General features: G+C 35.9%; 2 protein-coding genes across 12 annotated transcripts in view; one reads left to right on the top strand and one right to left on the bottom strand.

Annotated features, from left to right (window-relative positions):
• CDC14B (cell division cycle 14B) overlaps nt 1-2,248 on the top strand; it is a 141,496-nt gene extending 139,248 nt beyond the window's left edge. For 3 of the 11 annotated variants that reach the window (XM_072596885.1, XM_072596877.1, XM_072596871.1), the window contains one exon: nt 702-871. In XM_072596885.1, the coding sequence (XP_072452986.1) occupies nt 702-741 (40 nt within the window). In that variant the 3' untranslated portion in view covers nt 742-871. Of the gene's footprint in view, nt 1-701 lie in introns of all 11 variants that reach the window. The other 8 variants (XM_072596883.1, XM_072596876.1, XM_072596882.1 and 5 more) reach the window with 5 other exon arrangements.
• A 10,487-nt stretch (nt 2,249-12,735) lies between these two features.
• The window catches only part of HABP4 (hyaluronan binding protein 4), a 43,397-nt gene continuing 40,872 nt past the window's right edge, over nt 12,736-15,260 (bottom strand). The window contains exon 7 of the mRNA XM_072596886.1: nt 12,736-13,094. Coding sequence (XP_072452987.1) covers nt 13,038-13,094 — 57 coding nt within the window. The 3' untranslated portion in view covers nt 12,736-13,037. The remainder of the gene's footprint in view (nt 13,095-15,260) is intronic.

The following is a 15,260-nucleotide window of genomic DNA, read 5'->3' on the forward strand; positions in this document are numbered from 1 at the left end:
AAACTGCTGGAGCTGCCAGAGCCTTTTCTGTTACCTAATTCTGTCTTTTAAATAGTTAATATTTCTTTAGTTCTTCTGGAGCAGCTAGGTGGCTCAGCGGATAGAGTGCTGGGCCTGGAGTCAGGAATTGCTAAGTTCAAATCCAGTCTTAGACACTTACTAGCTGCGTGACCCCAGGGCAAGTCACTTAGTCCTGTTTGCCTCAGTTTCCTTATCTGTAAAATGAGCTGGAGAAGGAAATGGAAAACCACTCCAGTAACTTTGCCAAGAAGACCCCTAATGTGTTCATGAAGAGTCAAACAGGACTGTACAACATCAGTCTTTCTCCTTTCCCATAGTCTAGTTCCCAAAAGAGAAGGAAAGAAAAATACTTTGTGACAAATGTTCTTATACAAATTATGTCATTTTAATTGTTTTAATGTTCTTTTCTTGCAGAATTGAATCATTTTCTGCTCAGCATCATCACTTGTCTGTCCTTTTATGGTTAATAATTGTACTACACTTCTAAAATCTTTGTTTTAAAAAGGTACCCCAGGACCCTTTATGATTGTTCATCTTAAATGTGATATTTTTAGCATATATTGGCAAAAATGTTTTTTATGAGAGTGTTGTATTATTTTGTCTTTGACCAGTATTGTGAGTACAAGGCATTTTTACAGATTCATTGTCAATATCCTGTTTTGTTTTGTTTTTTTCCCCAGTAGCCACTCCATTCCAAGGACTAGAACGGTTTTGCGTTAAGTTTTAAAAAAAAAATGTGGCCGGAACTGAAGGAATCTTCTAGGAAAAGGAAAACAATGGGACCCAGCACAATTTGTTTGAAAACCAAACATAAAGCAAAAAAAAAAAAAAATTCTTATTTGCCTCCAGCTAAGAGACTTGGTCAATGAAGAAAATGTACATGAGAGATTAATTGGTTGACTGTTCATACTATTGAGTCTTGAGGCCAATGATTTGATGAAGAGCTCAAATCTCTGTGTGAAGAAATCTTTGAAGTTTGGTAAACAAACAAAAATAATCTATTGTAAATTTAGTCTCAGGTGTAAATATGAAACCCTCTATTGTCAAGAGGGTTCAAGAGTCTGTTTGGTGCATGTGTATAAATTGTGATGGCAATCATTTTTAGCTCTTGGCCTCCAAAGGAATGGAGAATTCAAGGCAGGCTTCTGTATATTTATTTTCTGTTTGTCTTTGCTATGTTCTATTAAGATGTAAAAGGAAACTGCTTTATGGAAAGAGTATTTTTTTCTTGATTTGCTGTAATTTGGTTTATTCCATGTTATTTAGCTAAGTACCACCAAACTGCTTGCTTTTCACCAAAAATGTGTTTTACTGGTCACCTTATATAAACACTGTTACATGTTTTGGTACAAAATGGTTCTTTTGGAAAATATTTGAAAACTAGTGAAAGAATATGATCATTGCTTTAGAAGGTCAAGAAGGAGAACTGGTTTCAAATAGTACAAATGCTGCATAACTTCATTCCTCATCCTTAAGACCATTTAGTAAGTAAATAGTGCCCTGTGACTGGTCACTGTTTTGTTGCCTAGTAACATGAACAGAAAGCTTTTCTTTAAAAAAGAAAAAAAAAGAAAGAAAGAATACTGTGACTTCTATTTCCCTTTACAAAACAAAGATTACCAAGTAATTGAAATTTTTCTTATGGTACTACTTTAATTGAATTCTGCTCTTGCTTCTTTCCCTTATCTGATCTCCTCCTTCATTTCAGACGATATATTTGTTTATATCTATGGATTTCAGTTATTGGTAAATATGAGACCTCACTTATTGCCTTTATTTAGGGTATACAAAAATGTAACTCTTTGTATAGTGCCTTCTTCAAACCAACGAAGCAGAGTAGATTCTGTGAATATTAGATGACAATTATAGAAATTTAATTTAAAATTTGACGTATCTTATTATGTACAATAATGGGGGACCCAGTAGAAAAGAATATTTGAGCATCCTGAGTTCACATATAGTTGTTTTCCACATACACATGAATGAAGTGTATGATTGTTACTTCACTAGACCAGTTTCAGGCTGTCCAGTTCGAGAAGTTGGACCGTTGAAATCTCCTAGAAAATGTATACTTTTATAATATAATACAAATGCATAGAATAAATGTCAGCCATGTTTATTTTTATACCTAATTTATTTTTAAGAGCTGTTGTTAAAACAGAAGAGGCCCCATTAGGGCTGAAGGATGATTGTAATTTAGCCTGTAAATGCAAAAAAAAAAAAAAGACTTTAAAGCAGTGGTGGTTCCATTTGGGGGGGCAAGGGGTAATTCTCTCATGTAACACATTGAAATTGATAGCTGACATAGGTTCCAGCAGTTTAGCACAAAATAATCCTTTCCACCCTTGAGACTAGTGATTTGAGGGTAAGATTGGACACAAAGACTGCTAGGATATCTACTATTAAATTAATGGCCCAAAGGCAGTCATTTCCCCATGTAGCTACTGACTCTTCTTTTCTAAGCCATGTTGGGGAAAAGAGTATTCTGCTTTACCATGGTGGGGGGTGGGAGGGGGACAGGAAAGAGGGAAGCCCACAGTTATAAAAAGTGAATATAACATTAAACTCCCAATTCTCAGGTCTATTTTCTCATTCTGACTCTTATTTCTTTAAAGACTTTCCTCTATTAATAACCATATATATAATCAAACTCAAATCTCAACCACTTGTAGTTTCCTTACTAAACTTATTGGTCTCTTAAAACAAAATGGGAAAACTTCTGCTCACCATCTGTAAAATGAGCATCTTGTCTCCAAGATTGGTTAAGATAATTCTTTTTATTTTTTGGCTAGTAATAAAGAATCTTGGCTGAAGTGTTTCCTCCATAAACATTTTAGCCTCCAAAAATTGCCATCACGAGTCCTCAACTCAGCCTTTCTTGAATTTCTAAGTATTTTACATTTCAGCAAGGATCTTTCTCCATATTTTAATGTTCATCTGCTCTGTTCATACCAGAATTAGTCATAGGAAGTCTGAGTTTGGTTAAAAAGCATTTCTTTGTTGGCCGCCCTCAGTGACTTGAGCTGGTATATGCCAAACAAAACAGCAGACAGAGCATGTGGGTGGGGGTGGGGGAAAAGGGACATATTTAGGGATTAAGCAGCATCTGGGTATGGCTGCTGAAAAGATTCCTGTTGTTAGAAGTCAGCTTTTGCTGTCTTTTTTTTTTTTTTTAGTTTTTGCTTTTTGATCTCCAAAAATAGAACCAAATTCTTCTAAGGTTTCTCACTCATTTTGTAGAAGCACTATTTAAACATAAAGAATAGTTTGTCAGATAAAGAGATTTCTTGTTCAAAGGAGACCAAATGCCCTGAAGAAATGGATAGAAAACTAGCCTCAAATAATAAGCTCTGGATTCAAGTCTAACCTTTAACATGTACTTGCCCTGGGCAAATTTCTTAACTTCCCAGTACCCTTGGCATCTCAAAAGGAACCCAAGTTGAAAAAAAGTGCCCATTTGCACCTTCCCCATCTGTTGCTCTCTACCATAATGAAATTCTGATAGGATCCCCCCAAAAAACTATATTCAACAGCCCTGTAGATTTCTCATGACCACTCTGCATTTTTATGGTTAAACAAGTTAAGTATTTTTAGTAGCTCTTCCATCTCGTTGGGACTGAAATAGTGACATTTAAGAGAGGTAGTAAAATAAAAATAGTTATCTCTGAATTATTTTTGGTCATGAAAATAACTTCCTCATTATCTTCTCTTCTCAGAAAAAACAAACACCAAATCTGTGAAGTGTTCAGATTTGTTTATTGGAAGCAAAGAAAAATTAAAAACTTTATGAAACCCTTAGCAGAAAAGGAAGATTAGAGATAGATGTCTTAACTGCCAGGTTTTAAATTTTAGAAAGTATTTTTTTAACTAGCTGTGAAGAACTTTCACCAAGCATTGCCTCAGTATAACAAGTAGCCTTACTTGTCTACCAATGTGGTTGCTCTCCTAAACTTCACAATTGTTTAGTCCTGATATTTAGCTCTAACCCTCAGTCCCTTTGTCATGGGGATTTTCATAGGAAAAATGTTTCCAAAATTTCTACCTCGCTTCTTTCCTTCAAGTTTTAGTTAGGAGCTGATTTCCCCATCGGAATGATTGGGGCCGTCATGTTTGAGACTGAAGTACGATCCACTGTGACACTTAACTGTGGAGCTGTTGCTTTCTTGGGAGACATTCTCCTATAAGAAAGGCCCAAAGGTAATGACTTTGATAATTTACATTATCTCTCTGGGCAACAAGCCATTTACTCAAAGAAGTTTGTGAAAAATAGCTTCAATTTCTATTTTCATACATCCTCTCTCATACCATCTCCCATTTCCCCTTGTTGAATTTTATCAAAAACTTTTTAAATAACTGTTGCTCAGCCCCTCCTTGAAGACAGTGTTTTTTTTTTTTCTTACTCTTTCATAATTCTTTCTCTCCAAATAATGACAGAGTGGGGTTAGCTCCCCCACCCCGTCTCTCCAGATCTTTGTATTCTCCATGTTGCTAAATGGAAATGCTGCAGATATGTTTTTAAAGACTGGACACTTAATAGTGTGTAAAAAATTACCTCCAGTTCATAGAGAGAGAAAAATTGACAGCAGCTCAGTTCATCTGATTTGAGTACTGCAATTTTGTATTAATAATTTGCAGATTTTATCTAATGTGCACTCATATATAGGTTATAAAAAGTTTTCAAGTGTAACTGATTAATCAGTACTTGTTTAACCATTGTCTTGATTTTTTTAAATTAAAATGTATATTTCTATTCATATTTTTTAAATCAGAGGGATCTGGTAGAGCGAATGTTTATTTTACTTAAGGTATTTTTCAGGTAAAGCTTCATAATGTCTTGTAAACTAGCTAGTTTAATAAGTATCGTGTCATTTGAAAATCTTGTGTATTGTAACTGATTTTATACAAAATGTTAAATAGTGAAAATTGTATGCCGAAGATCATATACAATTAAAACTATTAACCAGAAGCTGCTGCTTTATTTTCTGTTAATATTTACTCATCATCAAAAACTGTCGCAACTAAAATACAAGTCATCATTTGTGGCCTTTTCCTGGGGCTGTAGGAATAGGAAGCATCTCACACTGAGGAAGTTATTGAAGTAAAATCCTTTGGTGAACACTTAGAATTCTGGCATCAAGTGATGCCAGATAGAAGTGAACTTTTCCTCTTAGGAAAGAATTCAGATTAACAAAAATAGTTAAGGTCAAGTCGAATAAATGATTATTAAATCACAAACTGGAGTACAAAGAGTTTTACATATCATGTAGGCTAACTTCCTCATTGTACCGGGGAGAAAATGAAGGCCAAGAAGTTAAGTGACTTGTCTATGGTAACACGGCTAGTGAGTGGCGACTCACAATACTGGATACTTTTCCCTGACCCTTTCCACTATCCTATGGTCTCCCTTGGCCACATACAGCATACTCTCAATGAGCTGTGTGGCATGGGAGAAAGAAAAGGTCCAGCTAGAATCAAACTAACAGCGGGAAAGAAAAAGAAAAGAAAAGAAACCCATTTTATTTGGAATTGCTTTCCTAAACAATCACATACACTCTTTGTATAGGGAAACTTATAAGTGCACCCCGGAAGCACAAGCAACCCCGGAATCATTCAGATTGTCTGGCTGGCATTATGAGGAGACAAATACTTATGTACATAGACAACATCCTAATAGAAGAAAAATACTTGACTCATGGACATCAGAAAAAGATGGTGATTGATTGAAAAATCTGTCTGTGATGCAAGGCCAAGTTTGATCAAAGTGCTATGAAGTGTCAGAAAGAACCAGTTAGCTTGACAGTCTTTCTTAAAACTATCAAAACTACTTCTTGAATACACTAGTGTAGGAGAAAGATGGGTGGATGTAGAGTCAGAGTACCTGAATCCCTGTTTTGCCACCATATAACTATCTCTGTGACCTTGAGCAAACTACTTAACCTGTTTAGAGGTTTGGCTAGATTAAGGTGGAGCTCAAAATTGACATTCCTTGTAATTGGACCAAATAAAAGTTGAAGAAAAAATTCTTCCCATTTATAACGGATGATACATTTTTTATTTTTCAACATTTCATTAAATACATTAAAGGGGAAATAAAATGATGCAGAAATCCTCAGGGAGCATTAGGAATTTATTTTTTAATTACATTTCTGTACACTGCCATTTTTACAATGATTTCCCACTGTATTCCTACCCCCATGCCTTCACTTTAAAATCAAGTATACAAAAAAGTTTCACAAACTTACACATATCGTTGAAGTTCATTATATGTTAGCCCACACCTGTAGTTCCTCCCATTCTTTAGGTGTGAAAAAAATAGGAAATGGTTTGAGTTTCAGGTTAATGGAATACTTTCTGGCCACTTTTTCGGATGAAAGAAGTGGCCTCATTTCTTGGTTTTCTAAGCTTTATTTGCTAAGCTATCATGATCATATATTTAGGCACTGAAGGTGCTAATTCCTAAAGATAAATTATAGTTTTATTGTGTGGATTCAAAGCTTATTTGACAATACCCTCAGCTATTTAATACTGGGGAGAGGGGAGAGATGGAAAGTGGGTAACATGAAACTGATGCACCTAGTCTGAATTCATACATAATTATTTCCATTGTCCAGTGCCCCTGGTTCGAGCAGGATTAAAATGCAGAGTTATATTTTTCTCCTAATCATGTGTAATAGGATTCTGCTTTTTTCCAGATGTTGCTCCCTCCCACAGATATTTATGTAATAGGTGATTTTTATAAGTAGCCTTATTGGAAGAAAGGTAAATGAGTGGTTACTCAGGTAAGTCCTCTTGATTCTGCCCCTCACCACTATTCCCCAGTTAAATAACACAACACACGTACAAATCTGATCTCATTCAGCGTCTAGTTGAAATAAATTTTTTCAGGGTACATGTGTATCAGTATTTATCAATCCCTATAACTATATATGTGTGCAAAGAGATATAATTGAAGATATATAGCTACCTCACAGTACTGTTGTAAGCTATTACTTGTAAACTCAAACTCTGTGATCACAAATAATTTATACTACTACTACTTTGTATTAAGTGATTATCGAAGTTGTTTAAAGAGAGGCAAGGATGTTCTATCCAAAGAGATTAGTTTTGATAATATTAGATATAATCCTTGTTATATAAAAGATATCAGGATATTTTGGTAGTAAGATAATTACATGTGATTATAATGGTGTAAGATCTTTAAAAGTGATCAGAGGCACCATTTATTGGGGAGACAAAATGGAATTATGCAGTTATGCATGATTTGAGAGTTAGGGGCTTGCTACAATAACCATCATTCCTAGTGACAGGAAGGATTGAGTTTTACTGTAAGAAAACAATGTTTTTATGGAGTACCTATTGCCTAACACTGGCCAATAATTCCTTGGTCATAATCTTCTTACATATTTTTTTGACAGGACTGCTGTAATCCATGCCTTTTAGGGATTTTACTACTTTTATTAGGGACAAAAAAGGCAAAATGAGTGAAGTCACTAAAGTAATACACAGCTAGCATCATGGGTTTTTCAAGTTAGGGTTTTTTGCATTTGGCCTGAGGTGAGTCTATAGGCAAGGTGTAGAAGTGTGAAACTGGGTAAAGTGACTAGGAAGAAGCGGTGACTCTAAGTCCAGGCTGCCTTTAATGGCAAGGAAACAGGATGGGAGCTAAACAGTATTTTACATTCTCAAGTAGCTATGATTTCTCACCTACAAAAAAATTATAGACATTTTGTCACAAGTGCAAATGTATAGATGTGAGCAATAAATAGGGTAGCACTGGAGTCGGCATCAGTGACCAAATAATGAACTTAGTATCTTGAAGACTTTTTCTACCTCGTCCTTCCCTCCATCTCCCAAAGTAGCCCCTAGTCAAGGTAAGCCTAAGTGACCCATACTGTGAAGAGGAAATTTGAGAAGCAGTTGGTTTTTAGTAGTAAAAACTGTTACCAGTAATGTACTACAGTTGCCATTTCTGAATAGGCACACTGCTATTTATATCAATTTTGTTTTTATAAATACCAGTTTTTTTACTTTACACCTCTTTAGGATCATAGGTCCTGAGCTGGGATGTCAGAAACTGTCTTGTTCAATTCCTCAACTTTATAGAATTGTCCTAGGGAGGTAAATGGACACTGTTAACATACCTAAACTTTTGGTGGGATATTTATCCAGACTGGCCACAAAATCTTAAAAGCCTGTACAGTCTTCAGACTTGGAAATGGCAAGGTTTGGAATCAGGAATATTAATGTTTGGGAATTAAAAGAAACTTTACTCTCTTATGAATAGTTTGAGTAGAACCTACATCTCAACTTGATAATTCCTGTTTCAAATGGAAAAAGAAAGTGAAGTCGTTAAGAAAACTTCCCCTAGGTTTCTTGTTTTGGACCTGAGAGATGAAGACTTCTCCAATCCTTTGCAACTTCAAAGCCTCATCTCTTCAGAAAAATGGCTTCGTTATGAAATTTTCTTCCCCAGTAACAATGAGCAGATTATAGGGCACACTGAATTCTTCCTATAGATGTGGCACCTCAGGGTGGTCAAATCCTAACGTTACACCTGATTCCTTTTGCCTTCCCACACTTTTTCCACACTTCCCTCAAATCCAACTTACACATGAGGAAATATTTAAAATGAAACAATCTGTGGGAAAGTTTGCATCTTGTTTTGATTGGTGATAAAAGCTAAAAAGATAGTTATCCATGAACAAATTTAACAGCCAAATCCATTTAAAGCAGAATGCCTGGAGCCCTACTAAATGTGTCTGCTATTTTATCCTGTTCTCTAAAAGTACCCAGCTTGCTAACGGATGTCAATTGTTTGAAGCTTTTTTTTTAAGCATTTGAGCTGCTTCTTTTTCTATGGGCATTACAACAACCACCTTAAGGGAAAAAAATAATGCATTTTGTGCTTTGAGATGGGACTCAAAAAATAATTACACCCAATAAGTGGAAATCAAAGCAAAGAAAAAAACCTAGTCCATAATTCAGAAAACATCTGCATTTCGGACCCATGTGGTTCTTCCTTCTTTCTACCTCTACTGTGATTTGCCTAAAAATCGCTTCCTTGTCCACTAAGGCCATAGGGGTGCCCAGTGTGTCAAGCAACCACTTCCATTGAGGAACACTTTGCCATTCTTTGCAGCCAAGCAAAAATCTAGTCCGTCCAAGAAAAGCAGGTAATGCACATAAAATAACGACCATCGGATGCCACATGATGGCACTTGGCAGAAATCTACATGTGAGACATATTATACATAAGTAAAACTGATTCTCCAATCTTAGACGTACTAATCAGTCAATAAACACCTCTTTGTCATTCACAATGGTAGCACATTATCATAAAATGTAGATTGCTTGTGATTTTTAGCATGGAAGGAGGAGAAAAAAAACAGACTAGGATTTTGACAGTCATTACCATCATATGACTGAGTTTCCATCAGGTATAGAAGACTTGAAATAACTGACAAGTGTGGTTATTAAAAAAATAAAAAGCCTACATACAAGGATATCTCATCATATGGCTAACTAACTACTGGGGGTCAGGAGAAATAAAAGTCATCCTGCTGTCATTCTCAAAAATGACAAGTTTCGAGCAGTCCCCACAGAAATAATGAGGAGGGTGGACAGAAATGCTGTCTAGAAACCCAACTGGCCTCTAAACATCAAAACAGTTTGGACACTACATTCTAGCATGGGGGAAGGGCAGAAGGGGGAAGATAGTGTCTCTTAAGGATTTAGGTAGGAGAAAACAGATGGACACCATTTGAAGATTGACCTCAGAAAGTATTCTTCATAATACTGAGAAGAAACAGAAGGCAGCATTTTTCAGATGAAACCTGGAAACTTTCAAGTTGGAAAGACTGTATACCAGCTTTTGGGAGGTGCCATTTCTTAGAGTAATGATCAAAAAATGCAACTGGTCTCATTGTTAATAATATTAGATTTCTAGTCCATAGTGCTGATTAACATGACTTCTTTCAAAGGGGGAAAAAATCACTTCATGTTTACATTTATTCACAGGAACGAATACAAGAAATATTTATTGAGTTGAAAACAGGGTGGAGAAATATGTACAAAATGCTGCTGTTGCTGCATATGAGATCATAAGTAGTACGGTGTTACCACCACAGATTTAGCAATAAAAGCACTGTTTAACATTAGGCATGTGATATACTTCAGAATCAGTTCAAACTGGCATTTAAAACCACTGTACCTGAAATTTTATCCAAATTATAGTTATGAAACCTATCCACAACAAAATAAAATAATCTTTTAACAAAAATTGTGATCACTTCCCATGACTTCACTTTTTTCTACCAAATCAAACCACACCACCAGTTTTCAAAAAATAGAGACATATCTAACCCAACTCCAGTAAGTTGTTATTTCCTTGGAAATCAACTTGTGAATCATGTTCATAAGACAAGAGGACTGGCTTCTCCTTAGTAACCATAAGTTCTATAACTCATATATTTGGTAGGTTTAGAGCAACCAGATTTTTGACATTTATTAAGCTATTACATATGCACCAGACACCATCTAGATCTAGGGCTCTTAAATTTAGTGTGTAATGGAGCCCTCCTTAAGAATAAAGTTTGTAAATACATAAAATAAAACACATGTGATTACAAAGGAAACCAATCACTTTGAAAATAGTTACTAAAAGACAAAAAAATTCAGGGCCCCCAGGTAAAGCACCTCTATCTAGACTGCAGTTTTTTGATTCTTGTTTTAATGCAGCCCATCCTCCTTCATAGTGTACTCTTGAATTCTACTGCTACAAATTTTAAATGCCTGATGGCCTTCCAGATCACTTTGATCTTACTGAGTAAACTATTTTAGGAAACAGGAAGACCTGATAGCATCCAATGGTATACCTCCTGGGAAACTTTGCCTCTTTTCTTGTATTGTAAAAGGAAAAACATATTGCTACCTGCCCCAGAAATAGGTTGGCAAGCGACAGATAAGTTTTCAAACCCACGTAGAGCCTAAAAAAAAATTATGATAAACATATACAGCTAAATTCTCACTCTTTCTCACAGACTCATCCTCTACTGCTACAATAAAGTACTGAATAAAAATTTCCCTGCTTTCTGGTATTCTTTAGGAACCAGACAATTCCTTATAGTACGCTAGAAAATTCAAACCAAACCAAACCACCATACACATACAATTTTGTCTTATGTACCCGGCTGACCAACCTTATAACAAAGTATATGAGGAGGCTCAGATGAGACAACAGGCCCTTTGAAAACTGCTCCCCCAAATTAAATTTGTTCTAAGGCTACAGGCAAAGGAGACAAAGCGACATGGTGCAGCATTTTAAGATTTGAAAAGCACACAGCATTTTGGCAGAATGAGAGGTCAAGTCAATTACCACATGTAATCTACATTCCAGAGGGATGTTTTTTATATCAGCCTACTACTGCTTTGCCAATTTCTAATGAGACATGGCAAGGAGAAATAAGTTAATATGATTTCATGAATGTGAATACTATTCTCACAACGTTCTAATGAATAGTACTGAACATGGCATTCATTCTTACTAGATTTCTTTTTACTTCAGCTTAGCAGTGTTGTTTTATTGTGTGTTTACCAAAAGGAGGAAATTAGACAAAATCTGTTCGCATACCCTAGAGCTCAAGTATGGACTGAATACCAAGAGACCTAAAAATAGGTGACCTAGATATCATTTAAAAACATTTGGAATTGAGTTTTAATATGGCTCCACACAGCTTTTTTGTTTGTTTATTAAACAAAAGTTTGCTACCCTCTTCTTTTTACCTATATAATACTGAAAGCTAGAGTGGGGTGAAGTAGCTTCATTCACATTGTCTTCCCTGTTCTGATGACAACACCAATGAGTCTGGCTGAACTTTACCAAAGGGAGCAGGATGAAGGAAGCAGGGAGACAGCAGCAGATAAGAATGTTTCTCCCATCTTCTGTAGCAGCAACTTGAAGTGGGGTGTTTTTTTTTTTGATCCTGGACTCTAGGAGGCAGCAGTGAAACTATACACAGAGGGAGCAAAGGCCATGACAAGTAAATAAATTTTGTCACTGCCACCGTCCAACCTATTTTCTCCTTTATCATCTCCTTTTCCTTCCTCTCCACTTTTTTTGCAGGCTTGATGGGCTCTATCAGATGATACGCATTCCTCAAACATAATTACTCTTCTTCAAGCTAGAGACTATGCAAACATTTTTATATGTGGACTAGATAAATTTTCTTGTCTTTTTTTGTCTTCTGAGTAAGACCTAACATTATTGAAAACAGCACATAGATCAAGGCACTGTTAAAAGCTACACCCTCCCTTGCTTTGGTCTTTTCCCTCCTGCCTGCCCAGTCATCTCAGACCCCTTAAAAAATATGGCATGTCATGAGGTAGCGACCAATATTTGCATAATAGAAAATTTAAAGTGTCTTTTAGGGCATAGAGTTGAAAGTTACCTTGCAAATGAAAAGAAACAAAAACATCCAGCAGATACTATAACACTTACACACACATAGAAAAACTATTAATTCAATTGTATTTTAATTTTTTGGTCTCTGAAAATAACTGTTACTGCTTAAATTTGTCCAAGTAATATATAATTTAATAATGAAGCAAAACAACCTCCAGTGTCTACAGGGCTTGATGTAGCCTGAACTATAATTTATAGCTTATATTATTCTTTAATTTTGTGAAAAATGTCAATATATTCTCTATATACACATCTTAAACATCATTCTTGAACTTTATTTGAAATCCCTTGAGTATAACAATGATCGTCATCCCTCACCTTCTTGCCAGAAGGTTCTTAATGAATCCAGAACACCTTGCTCTAGGAATCTCTGGAGTTGCACCTACCTCAAACTCCCAAACCAAAAAGTGCAACAAGTTCACACTACAAGGGGAAAAAAGCAACTTCTATTGTTTTCATAGATTGAGACTATCCCTCTTCCCCATAGCAAGGAAAGTCTTTTTTTTCCCATAGCTGTGCCAAAGCTACTTTATGATGCTGTTAAACAAGGGCTCTTTCAAGCTAAAGCAGGAAAGTCTTCAGGGTCATCTGGGTTTGGAGCGATGATTTGTGTCTATAAAAGAAAAAGAAATTTAAAATTAGTATGTTGAAGATCCTTAATCTAACCAAGGGGAACTCAAAAGAGAATGGAATCTCTAAAACAAGTATTATTCTATCCGGGACTCCAAGCTTCTGCCACAGCCATCCTGGACGACATTTGAGAAGTCAATAACATTTATTCATAATAGGCATCAAAGAGATAAGGTGATCTACCTTCAGGAAGAAAGTACTTTAACTGAAAGTACACACCATATACACACAACACAAAGAACTTTTATGAAATAGCATCCAGGTATAAATATATATGATGTGATCAGTACTCAATAAAGAGTAAGGCACCTACTCTAGAAGTATGATTTAAGTTCTATCAGCTGAATGGGAAAGAGCAGAGGAAAGGTAGAAGAAAGCAGTGGATGAGAAGAGCCCCAGATTCCAGTGCTAACTCTATCTCCAGTTATATGTCTCTGAACATGAAAGAAGTCATAGATAAAGGAATATATAACAACGAAAAACATCAGAATTGTGATTAATCCAGTGAACATTTTTAACTTTAGATCCTCAAAACCCTGAGATATTTTGTGTGTTGCTGCTTAAGTGAGACTCTCATTGCATGACTCTGAGAGGCAGTTGGTGCAAAAGCTTGGAGGTGCAGAGACCTTTTTCCTGAGTTCCAAACCCTCCGGACCCCCTCTTTGGAGAAAAAGCCAGAGAGAAAAAGGAAAGACTTTGGGAAATCAGGGATATGTTCAAGTGTCAGTTTCTTTACACATGGCTGCAACTTTCCAAAATCTTTTGTGTGTATGTGTTTGTATGTTTCATACTACAGAGGCCTTGGAACCACATGGATCATCTCTCTAGAAAGGAAGGATAGAAAAAAAAAATCTCTGTTCTCCCAAGCTCTCCCATCAACTCTGTCCTCCCTCCTATCTGAATTAGTATTCTTTCCACCAAGAAAAGTCTCACACTTTTTGCTTTTTAAGCAACTCTTAAAACAACCCCAGTGTTTGGTACACAATAGGTGTGGAGTGTGGCATTCACTGTTAGATATGGCCACAGCTTTTGTGTTCTAAGAGTACTTTATGAGAGTCATTAGAAGTAATAGCAATGTTTTAAAAAGTGTCAATAATTTATTTTTAAAGAGGGAGGGAGAGAATTTGGAGCTCAAAAGTTTTAAAAAACAAATGTTAAAAATTGTTTTTATATGTAACTGGAGAAAAATAATATACTAAATGAAAAGATTAAAAGTCAGACCAGGATAACTTTCGGGTGGCTGTAAGGACTATGAGGCGGCAGAGGCAACCACATTGGGATCAAGAAGAAGGCCTTGGAGCTGTAAGAGACTTAAAAGAGAGTCTGTGGTCCAAAAATGAAGCCCAACGAGGTAATTGGCTCAACAACACATTGCTAGTTTTTTTATCCGAGTCCAGTGGGACAGGACTTAAGCATGGATAGGACTTCGAGGCTATTTCGCTGTGGCTGTTTTTTGTTTTTTTTTAAATCCCTAGCACTTGGTGCGATGCCTGACACACAGAAAGTGCTTAATGTCTGTTGACTTGATTTGACTTGAAAAGATAAAACTACTTAAGTCTTACTTTACTTTTTATTTCCTCTCTTCAAGGAAAAAGAACACAAAAATCATCAACAGGTAATAGGAACACAAGGTAAGAGAAAATATTCTCACTTAAAACATCAACAAATAAACTTTATTGGGTAGCACCTGGTACCCTCAATGAGTTCAATTCATCTGACCCCCTGCTAAACTTTAATGGGTAATCTCTGAGCTATTATGGCAAAATAAAGAGGTGCCACAGTACTGGTAAATGAAAAACCCATCTAAATTCCAAAAAAGGGATATTTCAAATGATAAGCAAGAGAACTTGACAATGAAACCTGATCAAATTCTATGATGTGGTGCTAAAAAAGGATAAGAAGAGATTCTTTTCAGTATAGAATCTAAGAATTAGAAAGCACACCAGAGACTAATCAGTACAACTTATAGCTAGCCAGGAAGATGTTTCTATCACATTCTCTACAAGTAACATTAAGACAGATAGCATGCTTATCTAAATCACAGATAACACAAAATGAAGAATGATAACATAAACAGGAGATGGCAGAAAATTATGAATATTGGGCAAGAAATTGAAGGTCTTGGGGACACAAGTTATATTTTTATCAT

This window comes from Notamacropus eugenii, chromosome 3 (genome assembly GCF_028372415.1).
Source record: "Notamacropus eugenii isolate mMacEug1 chromosome 3, mMacEug1.pri_v2, whole genome shotgun sequence".
Taxonomy (NCBI): domain Eukaryota; kingdom Metazoa; phylum Chordata; class Mammalia; order Diprotodontia; family Macropodidae; genus Notamacropus; species Notamacropus eugenii.